The sequence below is a fragment of the Aptenodytes patagonicus genome, chromosome 7 (assembly GCF_965638725.1).
Source record: "Aptenodytes patagonicus chromosome 7, bAptPat1.pri.cur, whole genome shotgun sequence".
NCBI lineage: Eukaryota > Metazoa > Chordata > Aves > Sphenisciformes > Spheniscidae > Aptenodytes > Aptenodytes patagonicus.
The window spans coordinates 29,837,414-29,851,568 of record NC_134955.1 but is presented as its reverse complement, the minus strand read 5'-3'; the positions used below and the strand labels follow the sequence as shown (position 1 = coordinate 29,851,568).

Below are 14,155 nucleotides of genomic sequence, written 5' to 3'. Positions count from 1 at the left end.
ATTCTTAACTTCAGGATACTAATACTGCACTGTCCAAATGTAGTGATATTTCCTTGCCTTCTCCCCTTTCTGTTGCATGTTTTCCCCACCACAGTGTATGTTCCTTGCTGTCTCATGTTCCGTTTGTGGAAAGCCTTCTGTCTGCCTAGGGGCTATATCTTGCTTTATTCCCATATTCCCCAAGTATTTCCTTTAGCAGCATTTCTCAGTGGGGGAGGCACACAAAACTCAGTGGGAAAAGCTCCGTGCAGAAAGGAGTAGGGATCTGCACTACTTTGTTCGTAGCTCAGGAACAGCCGAGTCGCAGCTGGGAGGAGGAAGAGCACAATTGATAAAATCACTTAGGGGCAGGATGTGGATCAATGTAATTTGGGAAATGCTGCCCTGTGACCACTGCACTGCCAGTCCCGATCTCCTGCTCTCCGTGGAGCAATCTGGCCTGCTTCTGCTCCCAGATATACTTACAGGCTCCTCAGCTTCTCACTTCAGCCTCCGTCTTTCCTTTTTGTTGACTGTTCAGTCTGAAACGCGCATTCCAATTCTGAAGGAGCCTTACAGGCATGTCTTGTGCTTCCCTTCCTGCTCAAGAAGGGATGGTGATGCGCTCCATGCTGTCCTTTGGAAATTTCTGCTCGAGTGGCCAGAAAAAACAATTTGTAGCTCACTACCCAAAGGGATGCTGCTTGCATGTGAAGTATAACTGAGACATACATACTAAAATAAAGGCAATCACATCTTACGCTCCTAGGTGTAAGCACTCACTGAATTGTGAAGGATTTTTTTTTTTATTTGCAGCCTGCACCAGGTGTGTAGTGGTGAATGAGAGAAGGGAAGGGGTGATTGATCCTTTCTCTCAGGAGCATCGTTATTAGGATGATACAGATGGCCCAGCTCTCAGATTCAGCCAGCAGGTCTGTATTGTAAACAAGTCTTTCTTGTAGCACTCAGATTAGCATTAGCTTCTCTGAAAAGCCTGCAACAAGCGCCTTATGAAATAGAGAAATGCATGATAGGATGAGTTGGGTTTCTTCCAGCTCCACCCTCCTCTTAGCTCCTGCCTCTTCCCTCAGGAAAGTGAAGTTACTCCAAAGCTAATGGGTCTTCCAGGCATTTTGTGCTGAACTCTATTTACATAATGTTCTTCTAGGGGCTTATGAGAGAATTTGTTTGCACCCCAGGCATGAGGAAGTGTGTCAGTGCTCAGGTATGAAACGATGACTCCTTCCTTCCTTAGCTGATGAGCATCACTGATAGAATGAGGTAGGGGAAGAAAACATTGAAACATGACTTTTGTGCCTTCTTGAGTTTCCCTGTGGACTGTCTCTTCCTTCTTCGACAGTATTGCTGGTTGTGTTAAGTCTGCCGTACTTAACAGGAGCCAAGTGTGATGTGAGCTTCCAAGCATCCAGGGATTACAGTATCCCTTGTTGTCTCTGTGACATTTGTTTGCAAGCACCTGTTTTTGCCTCCCTGCTCAGCCTTACCCAACTCTTCTCAAGACCCCTGTGTTGTCTTCAGGGCTTTTGGTTGGCAGGAGAAATGTTTCTGTTTAAAGGTGTTAATTTTTAAACACGTGACCCTTGTAGCCTTGCATCTCAGCATTATGAGAACTGTGAATTAAGATAAAGCTAAGCATTACATGTATTTTATGGGCATTGCTACCCTGAATGCTTCACCAACTTTTTAAAAACCAAGGAAAACTGTTACTGTTGCTCAGAGGTTAGAAGAACCTGTTTAGAAATTTACTACTGGTTTGGACTGTCACACAAAACCGATGTGTAGGATTGGACTATTTGTTAAATTTATTAAAATTTTCTTATTAATAACAAGAAACTAGTGGCTTTCTCCTCAGATGTATTTAACAAATGCTATCCTACTAGGAGAAGCAGTTCCTGTTTATCTTGCGTCTCAGCTATTCTTATAGTTCCTCTGATGTATCCCTACATCTTAACTTTCCATCTGGACCTTCCTCTAGGAATCACAGGCAGGAGCCCTCTCTCCGTACCGTGAGAAGATGTCGTCTGTCTTTAAGATGTCTGTCTTTCACATTTCTTTTAATTCCCGTGTTACAATTTTCCCCTGATATCATGGTAGAGTTTGTATTCAGGATACTGAGTGCATTTCAGAATTTTACAGCTACTGTGCAGACAAGCGGTTTTACGATGCTTACTCTAAAACGATGTTCCCCAGTAACTCCCCTCCTAGGTAGGCTCTTTGTGGAAAAAGAGCATTTGCATTAAGGGTTAATTGGGAAAAACTATTCTCTAATTCACATCATTCTTTAATTCAAGTAACTTTTCTCCATAGACAAGCCTAAACTTGTATCAAAGTAGCAGTAAAAACCACTTTCCTCACAGAAGCGGGGATGCGTTGGTCCATAAGGATCTGATGTCTTCGAAGCAGTCACCTTGGGTAGCCCTTATCTTCCCCACGGTCAGTCTTAAATGGCAGGGCACAGAGTGCTTGCCGGTATTTCACTCAGCCTACAGAAGGTTGCTGGGTTTTTAAGAATGGAATAGTCAGCAAATTTCACACGTAGTTGGCTGAATGTTGCTTTCTATTATTTTTTTAAACTACATTTAGCTTTTGGCACGTGACCGCAATTAGCTACGTGCTGATCAGCGGAGCGTGATGCTGCCCAGTAAATGCAATGGCACGCCACCGGACACACCCTTGAATGCCTCTTCATTGCCTGTGACAAAGCTCCAGGGTTTTCCTTTGCAAGCAGAGGAAACAGAAGGGATGTTCAGACTACATGAACTTGTAGAGAATCTTGAAAACTAACATCCAAAAAACTCTTTTTTTTTTTTTTTTTTTTTTTGGTCACTCCGTGCATCTGGCGGGTGCTGATGTGAGGGCTCTTCTGCATCTTGTTTCTTGTTGCTCTTGCTCCTTCCATAGACTTCACATGAACACTTTTGTGGACGACTGCCCCGTTCCTTCAAACCTCTCTTTTCTTGACGTTTAACCCAGATTTTTCTTAGATTTAATCTTATTTACAGCCATAGTACTACAGTTTTTCTTTGAAATGGTAACACTTGAAATAGATCTAAAGATGCATAATGGTACAACTTCAGTCTCTGGATTTCAAGTGCTCCTGAAAGAGTAATTCAGCTTCGTGATGCCTGTCCAGGTGATTGCAGTCTTTCATCATTCTCTGTCATGTTCAGAGTTTGGAAGAAGTTACTATATATAACTTGTAGTCATAATTTTACTGTGATATATATTTAATCTGGTTAACAAGAAAAAATAATTGCTGTCTAGTTTTTTAGTAATTTTTCACTCAGCTCAATTCCTATTGACTAGTCAAAAACTTACTGACATTGTGATGCTGAGTCTGTGAAGCACAAGTAGGTTTTTAAACACGGTGTTAATTTGGGACTGGAAGTCATGACGATTTCTTTTTACGGGCTGCTATAATCCCAAGTGATTTATGTGTTTTTGAAACACACCATCATGAGTTTTGCAGAAGGAGACTTGCTTCCCCAGCTTTGATAACTTGCTATTAGCATATGCAATCAGAGGTATGTATTGTATAATTAATGTAATTTGGTTACACTGCAGTTTGCTGCACCTAGCTATGTATCATTGTGTCTGTCTGGAATCAAATAACTAAATATTAAGAGTGAGAGCTGGTTTGGTAGAATATTCACAGACAGATTAGAGAAGCCCAGCTCTTCCTTGCAGTGATATAATTGATAGCAAATGAGAAAAGTAGTGTTGTTTAAATTTTTAATTTAAAACAGATCTCATGTCTGAGATGTTACAGGAATAAACACATGTAAGAAGTTTGGAACTGCCAGCAGCTGTGAGCCTCAGCCGTGAGCTAAAAAGGCTTGAGGGACTGCAACAATTTTGAGTGATGTGTATAAAACAAAAACACCCCAAGCTATATAAAAATGTTTCTCTGTTGAGCTTAATTTTTAGTTGGCGAATAAATATTACGCAAGCTTAGGTACGTGAAGGTTTAAGAATACTGAGAGCAAATTACTAAACTTGCAACCACACAGATCCTCATTGGGCAATGGCAAACATAAGGTATCCATGAAAATTTCAGATGACTCTTGCGTGTTTGCATCATGATGTAGTGCTGATTACATGAGCACACGTTATCTTTTTTCCAATGTGGTATCTCTGAATACCTAACGTACAGTTCCAAGTACACTGAAAAACATCACCCCTCAATGTTTCACATTGTGCATTCAGTCACCGTACGCTTTTGAGATCATGTTCTTGACGTCTCAGTTCCCCATCTGTATAATGGTAATAATACAGGTCTTGTGAAGAGGAATTAAAAGTTTGCAAAGGTGCTCCAGTGATTTGCCAGAGAAAAGTCAAAATGGGGAACGTTCCCTCTGCATTTGGAGCAAGGTGTGCATAAACAAATATAGGACCATACAGGAAAAAAAGGAATTGAACTGCTGCTCATTTTTAGCATCCTCCCATCAAGTGAAATGAGGCAAGAATCCTCTGGGAAAAAATAGTGAATATTTATTCTGAATGAGGCTAGTCCCACAGTTACTTTTTATCCACAGTCCTGAACTCATCTGCCCTCAAATTATAGGATGTATTTCCAGGAATAGATTCAATATATACGTAGTTTAGAGATACAAATGCTGCCAGAATTGACTGTGCTGTGCAGCAACAAGAGACATGGTTGCATCTGGCTCCTGCCTAACAGGTCCAGAGGTAATTGAGTCTCTAACAGTCACTGTCAAAGGGAAGATGAAAAGCGGCATCTATCACGGTTGTGGGGAGCTGGGCATTCCTGCTCTTCTCCCTCTCTAAAAATGGGATTGTGTGTTCACAGAGAGGAACATCTTGGAGAAAAACACACTCTTATAAAGCGGACCAAAAGAATGAATGTATGTATAATCTAAAATGAATTTATGTATAATCTACAAACCCGCTTGCTGTTTGAAATATACTTTTGGCTCAATTTTACTTAAAGAAATGGGTACCTCACTGGAAAACAAAAATAAGTGAGAGATTTCAGCCCATGATGTCTGTAGAAGCATCCTGAGGACAAAGCAGCTGGCCCCAGTTGTCTGTAACAGTATCTCCCACCCCTGCGCACCTCCAGCTGATCAGCAATGTGTGAGCTGCAGTCCTGGGAGGTCACTTGCAGCGCTGGCGGCTGTGATGACACGTGAAAGTGCACCCACCAGCGCTGCTCCGGTGCAAGGTGCCCGCGGGGTGAGCAGAGGTAACGTAAACACATCCATGGGCAGCCCCTGTCTTTCCTCAGTGTCCCTGGGGGCCAGGGCAGCGCCTGCTCCCTCCCTCCCTCCCTCCCTTGGCATTACGCGCTTCATCGGTGCCAACTTGCAGTTTGGAAAGGCTGGTGTGCCGTCTAGACAAGGAGGGGATAAAAGGCTGCTTTTTTAGTTTGTTTTCTAAATGTTTTCAAATGTCGCATATGCTTCGTGTAGACAGAGTTTAATATCAGCAAGCTGGCTGTGGTCACCCCCGAGGCGGTTTGTTTGTAGATGAGGTTATAATTGCTGTAAGTGGGTTGAATGGGAGTCTGTGAAATGACATCAGTATTGCTGTGCTGTTGGTGTGGCTCGGTCCATAGCTCCAGTTCAAGGCAAAGCAGATTGCTGAGGCCATAAGCTAGTGAAACCCAGTGCTCACGTTAGCCTGGACCATTCCCTAGCCTCCCTTCACCTGTGAATGAGGGTGCGTGGGGCAGGTGCAGTGCTGTGCAAATGAGCACATCGCGTTGTGTATGTGCACGTGCTAATGGACCCTCCCGGTCTGCAGAAATCTGCATCTGGAAGTATGAGCCGTGGCTTGTGCAGATCGTGGGGTGGTGTGCCCGATGCGCTGGAGGCTGGCTGTGGCCACTCTGCACACTATCTACTTGCATGGCACAGTTGACCTGCGTGTACCCGGCACGTGCCCATTCAGCCCAGGCGCGCGTTCGTCATGTTTCTGAAGGACAGGCTTGCTAACCAGCAAGGCTGAATGAAACCTCTCCTCTCCAAAAGTCATCTTCTGACTTATCTTCCCGTGGGTGAAGTGCTTACAGATTTCTGGGTGCTGCAATAGCTGATTTTGGACATGAGGAAAAATTTCTTTACTGAAAGAGTGGTTAAACATTGGACCAGGCTGCCCAGGGAAGTGGTTGAGTCTCCATCCCTGGAGGTATTTAAAAGACGTGTAGATGCGGCACTTAGGGACATGGTTTAGTGGACATGGTGGTGTTGGGTCAACAGTTGGACTCGATGATCTTAGAGGTCTTTTCCAACCTTAATGATTCTATGATTCTATATATGCTTGCGGATGAAGCAGCGCTCTGGGGCTTGCTCCTACTATGTGAGCCAGCGGGGCTCGAGCAGTTGGGATAAAAACTTCCCCTTTCCTTTGGTGACAGAAGTTTTTAGTGCCAGTAGCTATCAGGTGTCTCTTCAGTTGTCAGGCTCAGGCCAAACTGATCCCTGGTGGTTTTAATTGAAGCTTCATGGAAATGAGTCCCATTAAAACAGTGAGGTGAGGGAGGCAAAAAGCAGCGTAAACAGGAGGACATAAGAGAGAAGTCTTTGTTCTTGTGTCCCCAGAGCAGCCCAGCGTGGTCTGGGAACAGTGTGGTGTCCCCAGCTAGGAAAACAGCACCTCTGTCTTTGAACTTCCGTGACCTTTTACGTTATTTCAGTCTCATTCTCTGGAGTTCAAGGTACTGGCTGTGCTTCAGGAATTCTCAAGCATAAACACTCATCAGTGTGGCTGGCACTATGATGAGATGAAAAGGGAGTTGGGAAAGAATAAAACACATCCAAAAGCCAAACAAAAAGTGTACAGGGTTTGTAAACAAAGCATGTAGAGCTTCCCCAGTGCTGCCCAGAACGCCCACTTCGTTCTGCCCTCCCTTCCCTCCTGGGCCCAAGGCTCTTTCAAAGCCATATGGGGCTTGTCTTGTAACTTTAATACAGCATATAAATTAAGGAGGTTTTCACTTAAGCCAAGGCAACTAGTTAGTAGGAAATTCCAAAGTCTGCTGAGCGGCTGCTGGTTTTTCTGCAAGTGTAGTTTTCCCATAGCCTCACAGTAAACCTATTTTTTTATACCTTCCTGTTCCTTCCATGTGTGGGGAACCATGCCGTGCTGAGCTAGGCTGCGTGCCGGTGGCACATCACTGCCCACTCATGCGCTGGGACTGCACTTTTTTATGTTGCATCTGTCCTTGAGTTCTGAAAAACCCTTTGGATTTGGTGCTACTGAAGTATGTGCCATGTTGTGAAAACTGGCAGTGCCAAAATGAGAAGTTTGACTTGGGGAAAATCTCCCATCCAAATGCTGCTCATTCATTTTCCCCTCTGCCTTTGGGATGAGGTTGAGCTGAATGTGATATAACCTGATTTAAAGCTTCATGAAGGACTTCCAGGCCTAGACTGACTCCCAGGTTTCGGGACGTGTTGGCAGTGCTACCATTCTGGCACTGAATTATCTGGAATGTGTTATATGGAGAAGTGTCGAAGTGCACAGGTGACCACATCTCCGTGTTTTCGTGATGGGTATTTTATGCAAAGTCAGTCTCACTTGTCCTGGTGCAGCTGTACACCCAGTAGACCCTCTTTCTTTCCCCTGCTTCCCCATCCAATCTTTCCTGGTAGCAGGAGCAGAAGAACAGCCTGTTACCAAGCCAGATGTTGTTCCTGGACACATCCACTCTGTATACAGTGTGCACAAAGTGCTGTCCAGCCTCTACTGCAGAGGGGAGCACTTGTGAGAGCGCAACCTCTGCAGACTCCGTAACAGAAAAGCATCGGCTGCTCTCTCACTTGCACCTGCCGGTCAGCCCGTGTATCGCTGCAGAGGCTGTCCTGGAGCAGCGATAAGTGTTCTTTGGTTTTTTTATCTTTTGCTTTTCCTCTGCCTGTGAAACATCTGTAGGTAATTAAATCTACATTTCAGCCTGTCTCTTGAGCGGCAAGCAGACACATATAGAATAACACATGTGCTACATACAACCAGCTGCAGCTCCTGTAACAGCTGCTAAATCCAGCATGGCCTTTCCCTGTGACTTGCACACCACCTGCAAGCCTCTCCCCGCCACACATGGCAGAGCCCAGGGACCCTCTCGAGACTGTGGGCATGCATGTGGAGCTGCGCCTCTCCCCTTCAGCTCCTCCTGGGACTGAGATCCCACACTGGCTCCTCGATAGCCTTCAAAGGCCGTGCTGGCCCCACTTTCTGGATGCTCAAACGTACGTTGTCCTCAAGTAGACTCAACCAAGCTGTTGGCTGCTTTTGCACCTAGATGAGGAATGCTGGTCTGTTCCCTACCCCTCTCCTAGGCCACCGTCCCCTCCTACCGCCTCCTGTCCTCGCTGAGCTGCGTGCTTGTATTGCCATCAACCACAAATACAAGTTTGGTCTCACTAATTTTCTGACCTGGCATCTCATCTAGAAAAGTACACCAAGCACAGGTAAGTTCACACTTTGGTGATGCTATATTTAAACTACATTTTTACTAAAGCTGGAATCACCTTGGTAGAGATTTACCTGTGTGAAGTCTCCTCGGTTCTCGACACTCCACCTTGAAACCGAGATGATACTGTAGCACCTAAGAACCAGAGATGACTTCTTCTGGTTTTGTCTTCTCCGAATCCTTTCAACATTTCTGAGTTTCTTTATCCTTTCTCCTGCCCTACTAAGGACTGTGTGCCCTCAGGAGTGCTTTATACATATGAAGGTCAGGGCTGGATTAACTGTTGTCATTTACTTTATTTAGCTGGCTGTGCCACTGCAAAGCAGCTGGGTAGGTCCTGTCCTAACGTACTCAAGGAAATGGTGACTCAGGCCCATACTCCAGGGCTGTGTGGGAACTGCTGGGCAGGAAGATGGAAAAGGCTGAAGAAGGCACTGAAATCATGTGAATTGTGCTGGTTTTAGACTTGGAAAGTTTGTGATGATAGCGCTTGTAAACACGTTTCTACTGCAACCAGTTTCTAATGTGAGGTGACCTGATAGGCACGAGCTTGTCATAGGGAAGTCAGAGAAGAGAAGAGAAAACTGCACGTGCAAGAGGAAGCCACTAGATAGGGAAGCATCTCCAGAAACGTCTGGCAGTACTTTGCAAATGAGGGCGGTTGTCTCACCCTCTGACAAGGTGAGTGCTCTTTCCCAGGCCAGCCATCAGGCCAGTGCTAGAGCTGCCAGAAGCTGGAGCTGTGCCCACAGCTGGCTGCTTCACCTGGGCTAGCAAGTCATGACACAGGGAGAGGAAGCCTGTAGTGAAACATGCATGGGGTAGGACACTGTCCTTGTGTGTCACCGTTGGCCTGGCACTCCCAAGCGCCATGGTTGTATGACTGCCTCCAAGCAATTCTCTTCCTCACGTTTCGTTTGTCAGAGGCAGGCCACTGTGGTCCCCCACCTTTGAGTAGCAGCACAAACATAAGCACAAACTCACACGGCCAAAGTTCAAATCTGGGATGTTAACCTTTTGAATTCATCAACTGACCAGACTGTGACCAGTTCCCAGACTCACAGGACACAATAAAAGCCTAAGGAGAAAGAAGTTACGTGATATCTCATTGTCTGTCTTAGTGACTTGAAGATGCAGTGACAGGATGACAGCAGCAAGCTGCCATATTCACCACTCCTGAAAAGACAATGGGGTCCCTTTTTTGGAAGTCCACTACAAAGAACTCATCAGGAAGAAAATGGTAGTTCAGTGAAGTAGCGTATCCGTGCTTAAAATACTTAGTTTTTCAAGGGAAGAAGAAACAGCAGCTGAAGGAACGTTCCTAGTGCTGATGGGTTGTTCACAAGCACTCACTGCTTGTCTTTCACCAGCAACGTGAAAGATCGCGGGGCCAACCCAGGCTGAACAAAGCAAGGGGCTCTCCATGTGAGATGGCAATGCAGGTTGCTTAGCCCACATCTGCTATTAATTCCTGTCAGTGGTGTCTTTGTGCCTTTGAAAATTTGAAAGGTGTGAAGGCGTTTTTGTTTTATCTGGAGATACTTTGGTATCTGACCCCAGGCTTGTACTAGTAAGGGAGTGTTCCCCTGCAGGTAAGTTGATTGTTTAACCCTTTAATTTTCCAGCTGGGGAACACAGCCCCCACAGGGAGATGCAGCTGCTCACTTGAAGTGAGAGCCTCCACAGAACAGGGAAAGCATAGTTTTCTCTAGTCTATCATCCCTGAAACATGCACCTGCCTTTAATTAGTGGTAAATTCAGTTGTTTCAATTAGTTATCACTCCATCACTTAAGTCTTGAGGCAGGTAATACTGGTAGGCAGAGTGATCTGCTAGTGCTGAGGCAGCTGGTAACTACTGGAATCAGAAGGGCAGCTGCACATTACCCCTGTGCACCCCAGAAGAGAAATAACTGTCTCCCTTATTGCAGCCAGCAGATCTGGCTGTGGGTGGCAGTTTCTTGTCCTTCCACTATTACTTCTTGGAAACAGCAATGCCAGGTTACACTCAGAACAAAAATTCTTCAACCTGCCAAGGGAGAATTACATTTCTGTGCCTGCCCTGTACAGTCAGGAGGGCTGTCTCATCTCTGTTATCAGCACTAGCACTCCAGAACCAACAAGAGCAGGAAGCTGGGAAGAGAAAGTCACTGAATCCCCTTTTCTCAAAGGGAAAGAGTCATGGGTGTCTTCCAGTAGATCCAGCAGAGGCAAGCTGCTCAGCAGTGAGGTGTTGCTTTTAAAAAAAAAAAAAAAAACACCAAAAAACCAAACCAACCAACAAGAAAACCAACACACACAAACACAAAACACACAGGAACTACAGCAGCATTACCAGCTAAGGTTTTGTGGTTTTTTTTTTTTTAAAAAAAACAACAAAAAATTAAAAAAGAAGGATCAGTTTGAACTTTAAGTCAGTAATGAAAAAGACCAACACCAAAGTACAGAAAACTAACTTTGTCAGTTTGTTTTATTACTGGGCACAGCACAGTACGACTTCATATACATACAAGCCACAGTAATACAAACAGTCCCTATCCTTTCTTTTTTAATAATAAAACCCCACATATTTGTGAGGAGTCAAATGTCCCAGGGGTCAGCTCTCAAGAGCTATTTTGCTGCAGTTGCAGTAGCAGCAGTTTTCTTACAATACTATGGGTTTTCATGCTGTTAATATGTGAAGGTGAAAAGTCTGAGCTTGCAGCAGTGCCCCTGCTTAACACAATCAAGGCAGGCTTTTCAGTAGCTCAAAGGCTTGCAAATATGCTCAGTCATGGTCCTTTGCAGTCAAATAGAAGCGTACCAGACACCCAGGTATGGAACTAGAACCTCAAACGCTTCTACAGAAACCCACGTTATCCTAAGCACCAGAGGTTTATCCAGTACAGGGCTAAAGTGCTGCTGCATCCAGACAGCTTTCCTGCAGACAGCACAGACTTCCCACACAGGCAGGACCATTTCTTACGGAGTCAGTTAAGTCTGTAGCAGCACAAGGTCAGTGAAGCTTGGAGAAAAGCTTCTGTCATTAAAGCAGGCTTAGCTCCTCAGAAAACTGATTTAAAACTAGAAGGTACAAATGCAAGGCTGAATACGGGCTACATACCACTGTGGCATGTGAACAGTTTAGATAACCCTCCTAAGGGGAAATACAACACGTAATAAATACAGTATGACATTTTAGAAAATAAGTGCATTAGTGTGATCCTTCACAACATAAGGAAGTAGGATCCAAAGAGCCTACAGAGGCCAGTTCACTTAATATTGCACAGACATCCTGAAATCTAGTGTCAGGTTCTATGACTCTATACTTTTTTTAGTCATTGTACTGGAGGTGGGACATGGCAGGGGAAAAAAGGAGGTCTTATTTGGCAGAACCTGCCCAAGTCTCCACCACCAAACAGCTTTTTGCCAATCTGAGGTAGAATTACATATATACTGCTTAAACCCAGTCAAGTCCTGCTCAACTAGTCTTCAAAGAAAAAAAAAAAAAAAAAAAGAAAAAAGTGCACAGAATAGATGAGCCTCTTCCTTCTCTAAAGAGAGTGCTTCAGGTTTGACCCATGGAAGCAAGTCTTAAGAGCAAAGTTCCAGCAAAGATCCCTGCTCCCCACCTGGAAAGCAGTGATGGTTATCATGGTGCTACAGGTAAGGAGTGTAACAGGTACTAATTGTAAGTCCTATAGCAAGCATGTTTTACTCTACTTCCTCCCTCCCCTACTACTTGCTAATTCTCCCTTTATTCACTCAGTCCAGTATATTTTATCAGTTAAGATTGTCCCCATTGCTTTCTCCCTTATGTCCCTTCTACTGGGACCCTGCAAAAAAATTTCCTATTTCAACCCTTAGACGTCTGAGGGACACTTGCAGTTTCTTCTAGAGACTCCTCTGTGTAGTACAGGCATGGAAGGATGGAAATAAGAGCCTCTTCGATAGAGAAGAGATGTTTATCCTCTGCTTGAGGACAAAAGTAGCGCATAAAGTCTGCCAGTCTCAGCAAGTATTCAATGTTATGACCAGCACAACCACTTGAGACAATGATTTGAGCTGCAATGTCTTCTTCAGATGCTGGGCCGAGGTAAGAAGGGTTCTGAGGTGTTGCAATGTAAACAAGAGCCAGGATGGGTTCCTCCGCATCTTTCTCCTGAGGGTGGAACTTCACCAACTTGGTGTCGTAGCCTCCCAGGACAGCTTCTCGCATGTTGAGATACTGGAGCGATGCAGCAATTTGTTCCCCACAGACTTCATAGGCTACACCCCACGTGCATGCCTAGAAATGAAAGGCCAAGGCGGTTATGGGATGCTGTAACTGCAGTGGACAAGTCCACTACCATTTCAAAGCAAGCCTGCCTTGCTTTGGGGTCTCTGCACAACTGGTAACAGGGCAGAGGGGGATAACACACACCCCTCACACGCCCGGGAGGGCAGAAAAGCGCTCGGTTGCTGACATCAGTTTCCAGTTGCTGATGTGGGCACCACCACCCAGGCCGACTTCACACCCCACTGCCCGCCCCAGGGCCCCTCCTTTCTCCCGCCCCGGCACTCACCCCGCAATCCTCCAGCAGCGTCACGACCCGGCCGGGCTGTGAGGGAGAGGCAAGGGGAGAGCCGTTAGAAGCCGAACCCACGCCAACGGCCGCCCAGCGGCCCCCCCCACGGCCGCCGCCCCCCTTACCATCCTCTCGCTGCCGCGGTGGAAGGTGTCGCCCTGCCAGAAGCGGCGGCTGTAGCCGCGGATGAAGCCCACCTTGCGGGACGTGAACTCGAAGCCCGGCCGCCACACCAGCGAGCCGTACCCGAAGATCCACACCGGCGGCGTCAGCTTCAGCTCCGCGCCCTCCGCCTCCCCTGGGGGCGCGGAGGAGAGGGCGGGGGGGGACGACGGCGGCGGCTCCGGCCGGCCCGGGCACTCCTCGGGACGCTGCGGGTCGCGCTTCATGGCGGCGGCGTTGGCGCTAAGGGCTGTTGCGGCGCTGGGCGCTCGTGGGGCGGCACGCGCCGCCGCGGCGCTTTAAAGGGCGGCCGGGCCGCCGGCCCCGCCCCCGCCCGCCCCTCATTGGCGCGGGGCCGTGCGGCTCGCGCCGGGTGATGCAACGAGGGCGGGATGTTTCGCCGCGCCGCGCGTGGGGCAAAGCGGGGCGCGGGTTGCGTCAGGCGCGGGGGGGGGGGCGGCCGTTACCCTGAGCCCGCGCGTGGGTGCGTAGGCGGGGCGGGGCTGCCCGGCGTGAGGAGACCTCGGACCGGAGCGGCCCGTTGGCGGGGCGAAGCGGCTGGGGGGCAGGACAGGAGACGCCCGCGGTGGGAGACGGGGCCTGGTGGGAGCTGAGGGATCGGCCTGTTCTGTCAGCGCTCGGTGAAAGCTGCCGCGGGAACACGGCGTCGTCTGCGAGATTCCCGCCTGGTGATCGCAGGGGATCACCCGCTGTCGGACCCCTGCGCGCAAGGATGAGTGCCTGCTCATCCCCGGCGATGCTGCCCAGCCAGTGCCGCGGTCCTGGGGTGGATGGAGCAGACCGCGCCGTGCCCAAAAGGGAGAAACTGGGGTGGAATGAGCGGGCAAACCCTCCTCAGGAGCCTGCCGGGTTTGGCTTCATCCAAGAACGTGAGCTACTGCGTTGGAAAACCGAGCAGTTAGTATTACTGGGTGAAGCGACAGCTCCTGACGTCAACAGGGCTGAGGCGTAAGGCACATAGGTGAAACAGAGCAATAAAATCCACACAAATGC

General features: G+C 47.3%; 1 protein-coding gene across 1 annotated transcript; it reads right to left on the bottom strand.

The window, feature by feature from the left end:
• Positions 1 to 10,874: 10,874 nt before the first annotated feature.
• On the bottom strand, positions 10,875 to 13,396 carry CHAC1 (ChaC glutathione specific gamma-glutamylcyclotransferase 1). The gene is made up of 3 exons (XM_076344608.1): positions 13,105 to 13,396; positions 12,977 to 13,012; positions 10,875 to 12,699 (listed from the first exon to the last, which is right to left on the bottom strand). The coding sequence occupies exons 1-3, from the start codon at positions 13,366 to 13,368 to the stop codon at positions 12,268 to 12,270; spliced, it is 732 nt and encodes a 243-aa protein (XP_076200723.1). The 5' UTR covers positions 13,369 to 13,396; the 3' UTR covers positions 10,875 to 12,267.
• Positions 13,397 to 14,155: the final 759 nt, after the last annotated feature.

What these genes read in the sequence shown, in the direction of transcription:
- CHAC1 (XM_076344608.1), bottom strand. Translation starts at nt 13,368, where the DNA reads ATGAAGCGCGACCCGCAGCGTCCCGAGGAGTGCCCGGGCCGGCCGGAG. An exon ending in ACCGCGGCAGCGAGAGGATG is followed by an intron (nt 13,013 to 13,104) that starts GTAAGGGGGGCG and finishes TCTCCCTCACAG; the next exon opens with CCCGGCCGGGTCGTGACGCT. An exon ending in CGCTGCTGGAGGATTGCGGG is followed by an intron (nt 12,700 to 12,976) that starts GTGAGTGCCGGG and finishes TTTCATTTCTAG; the next exon opens with GCATGCACGTGGGGTGTAGC.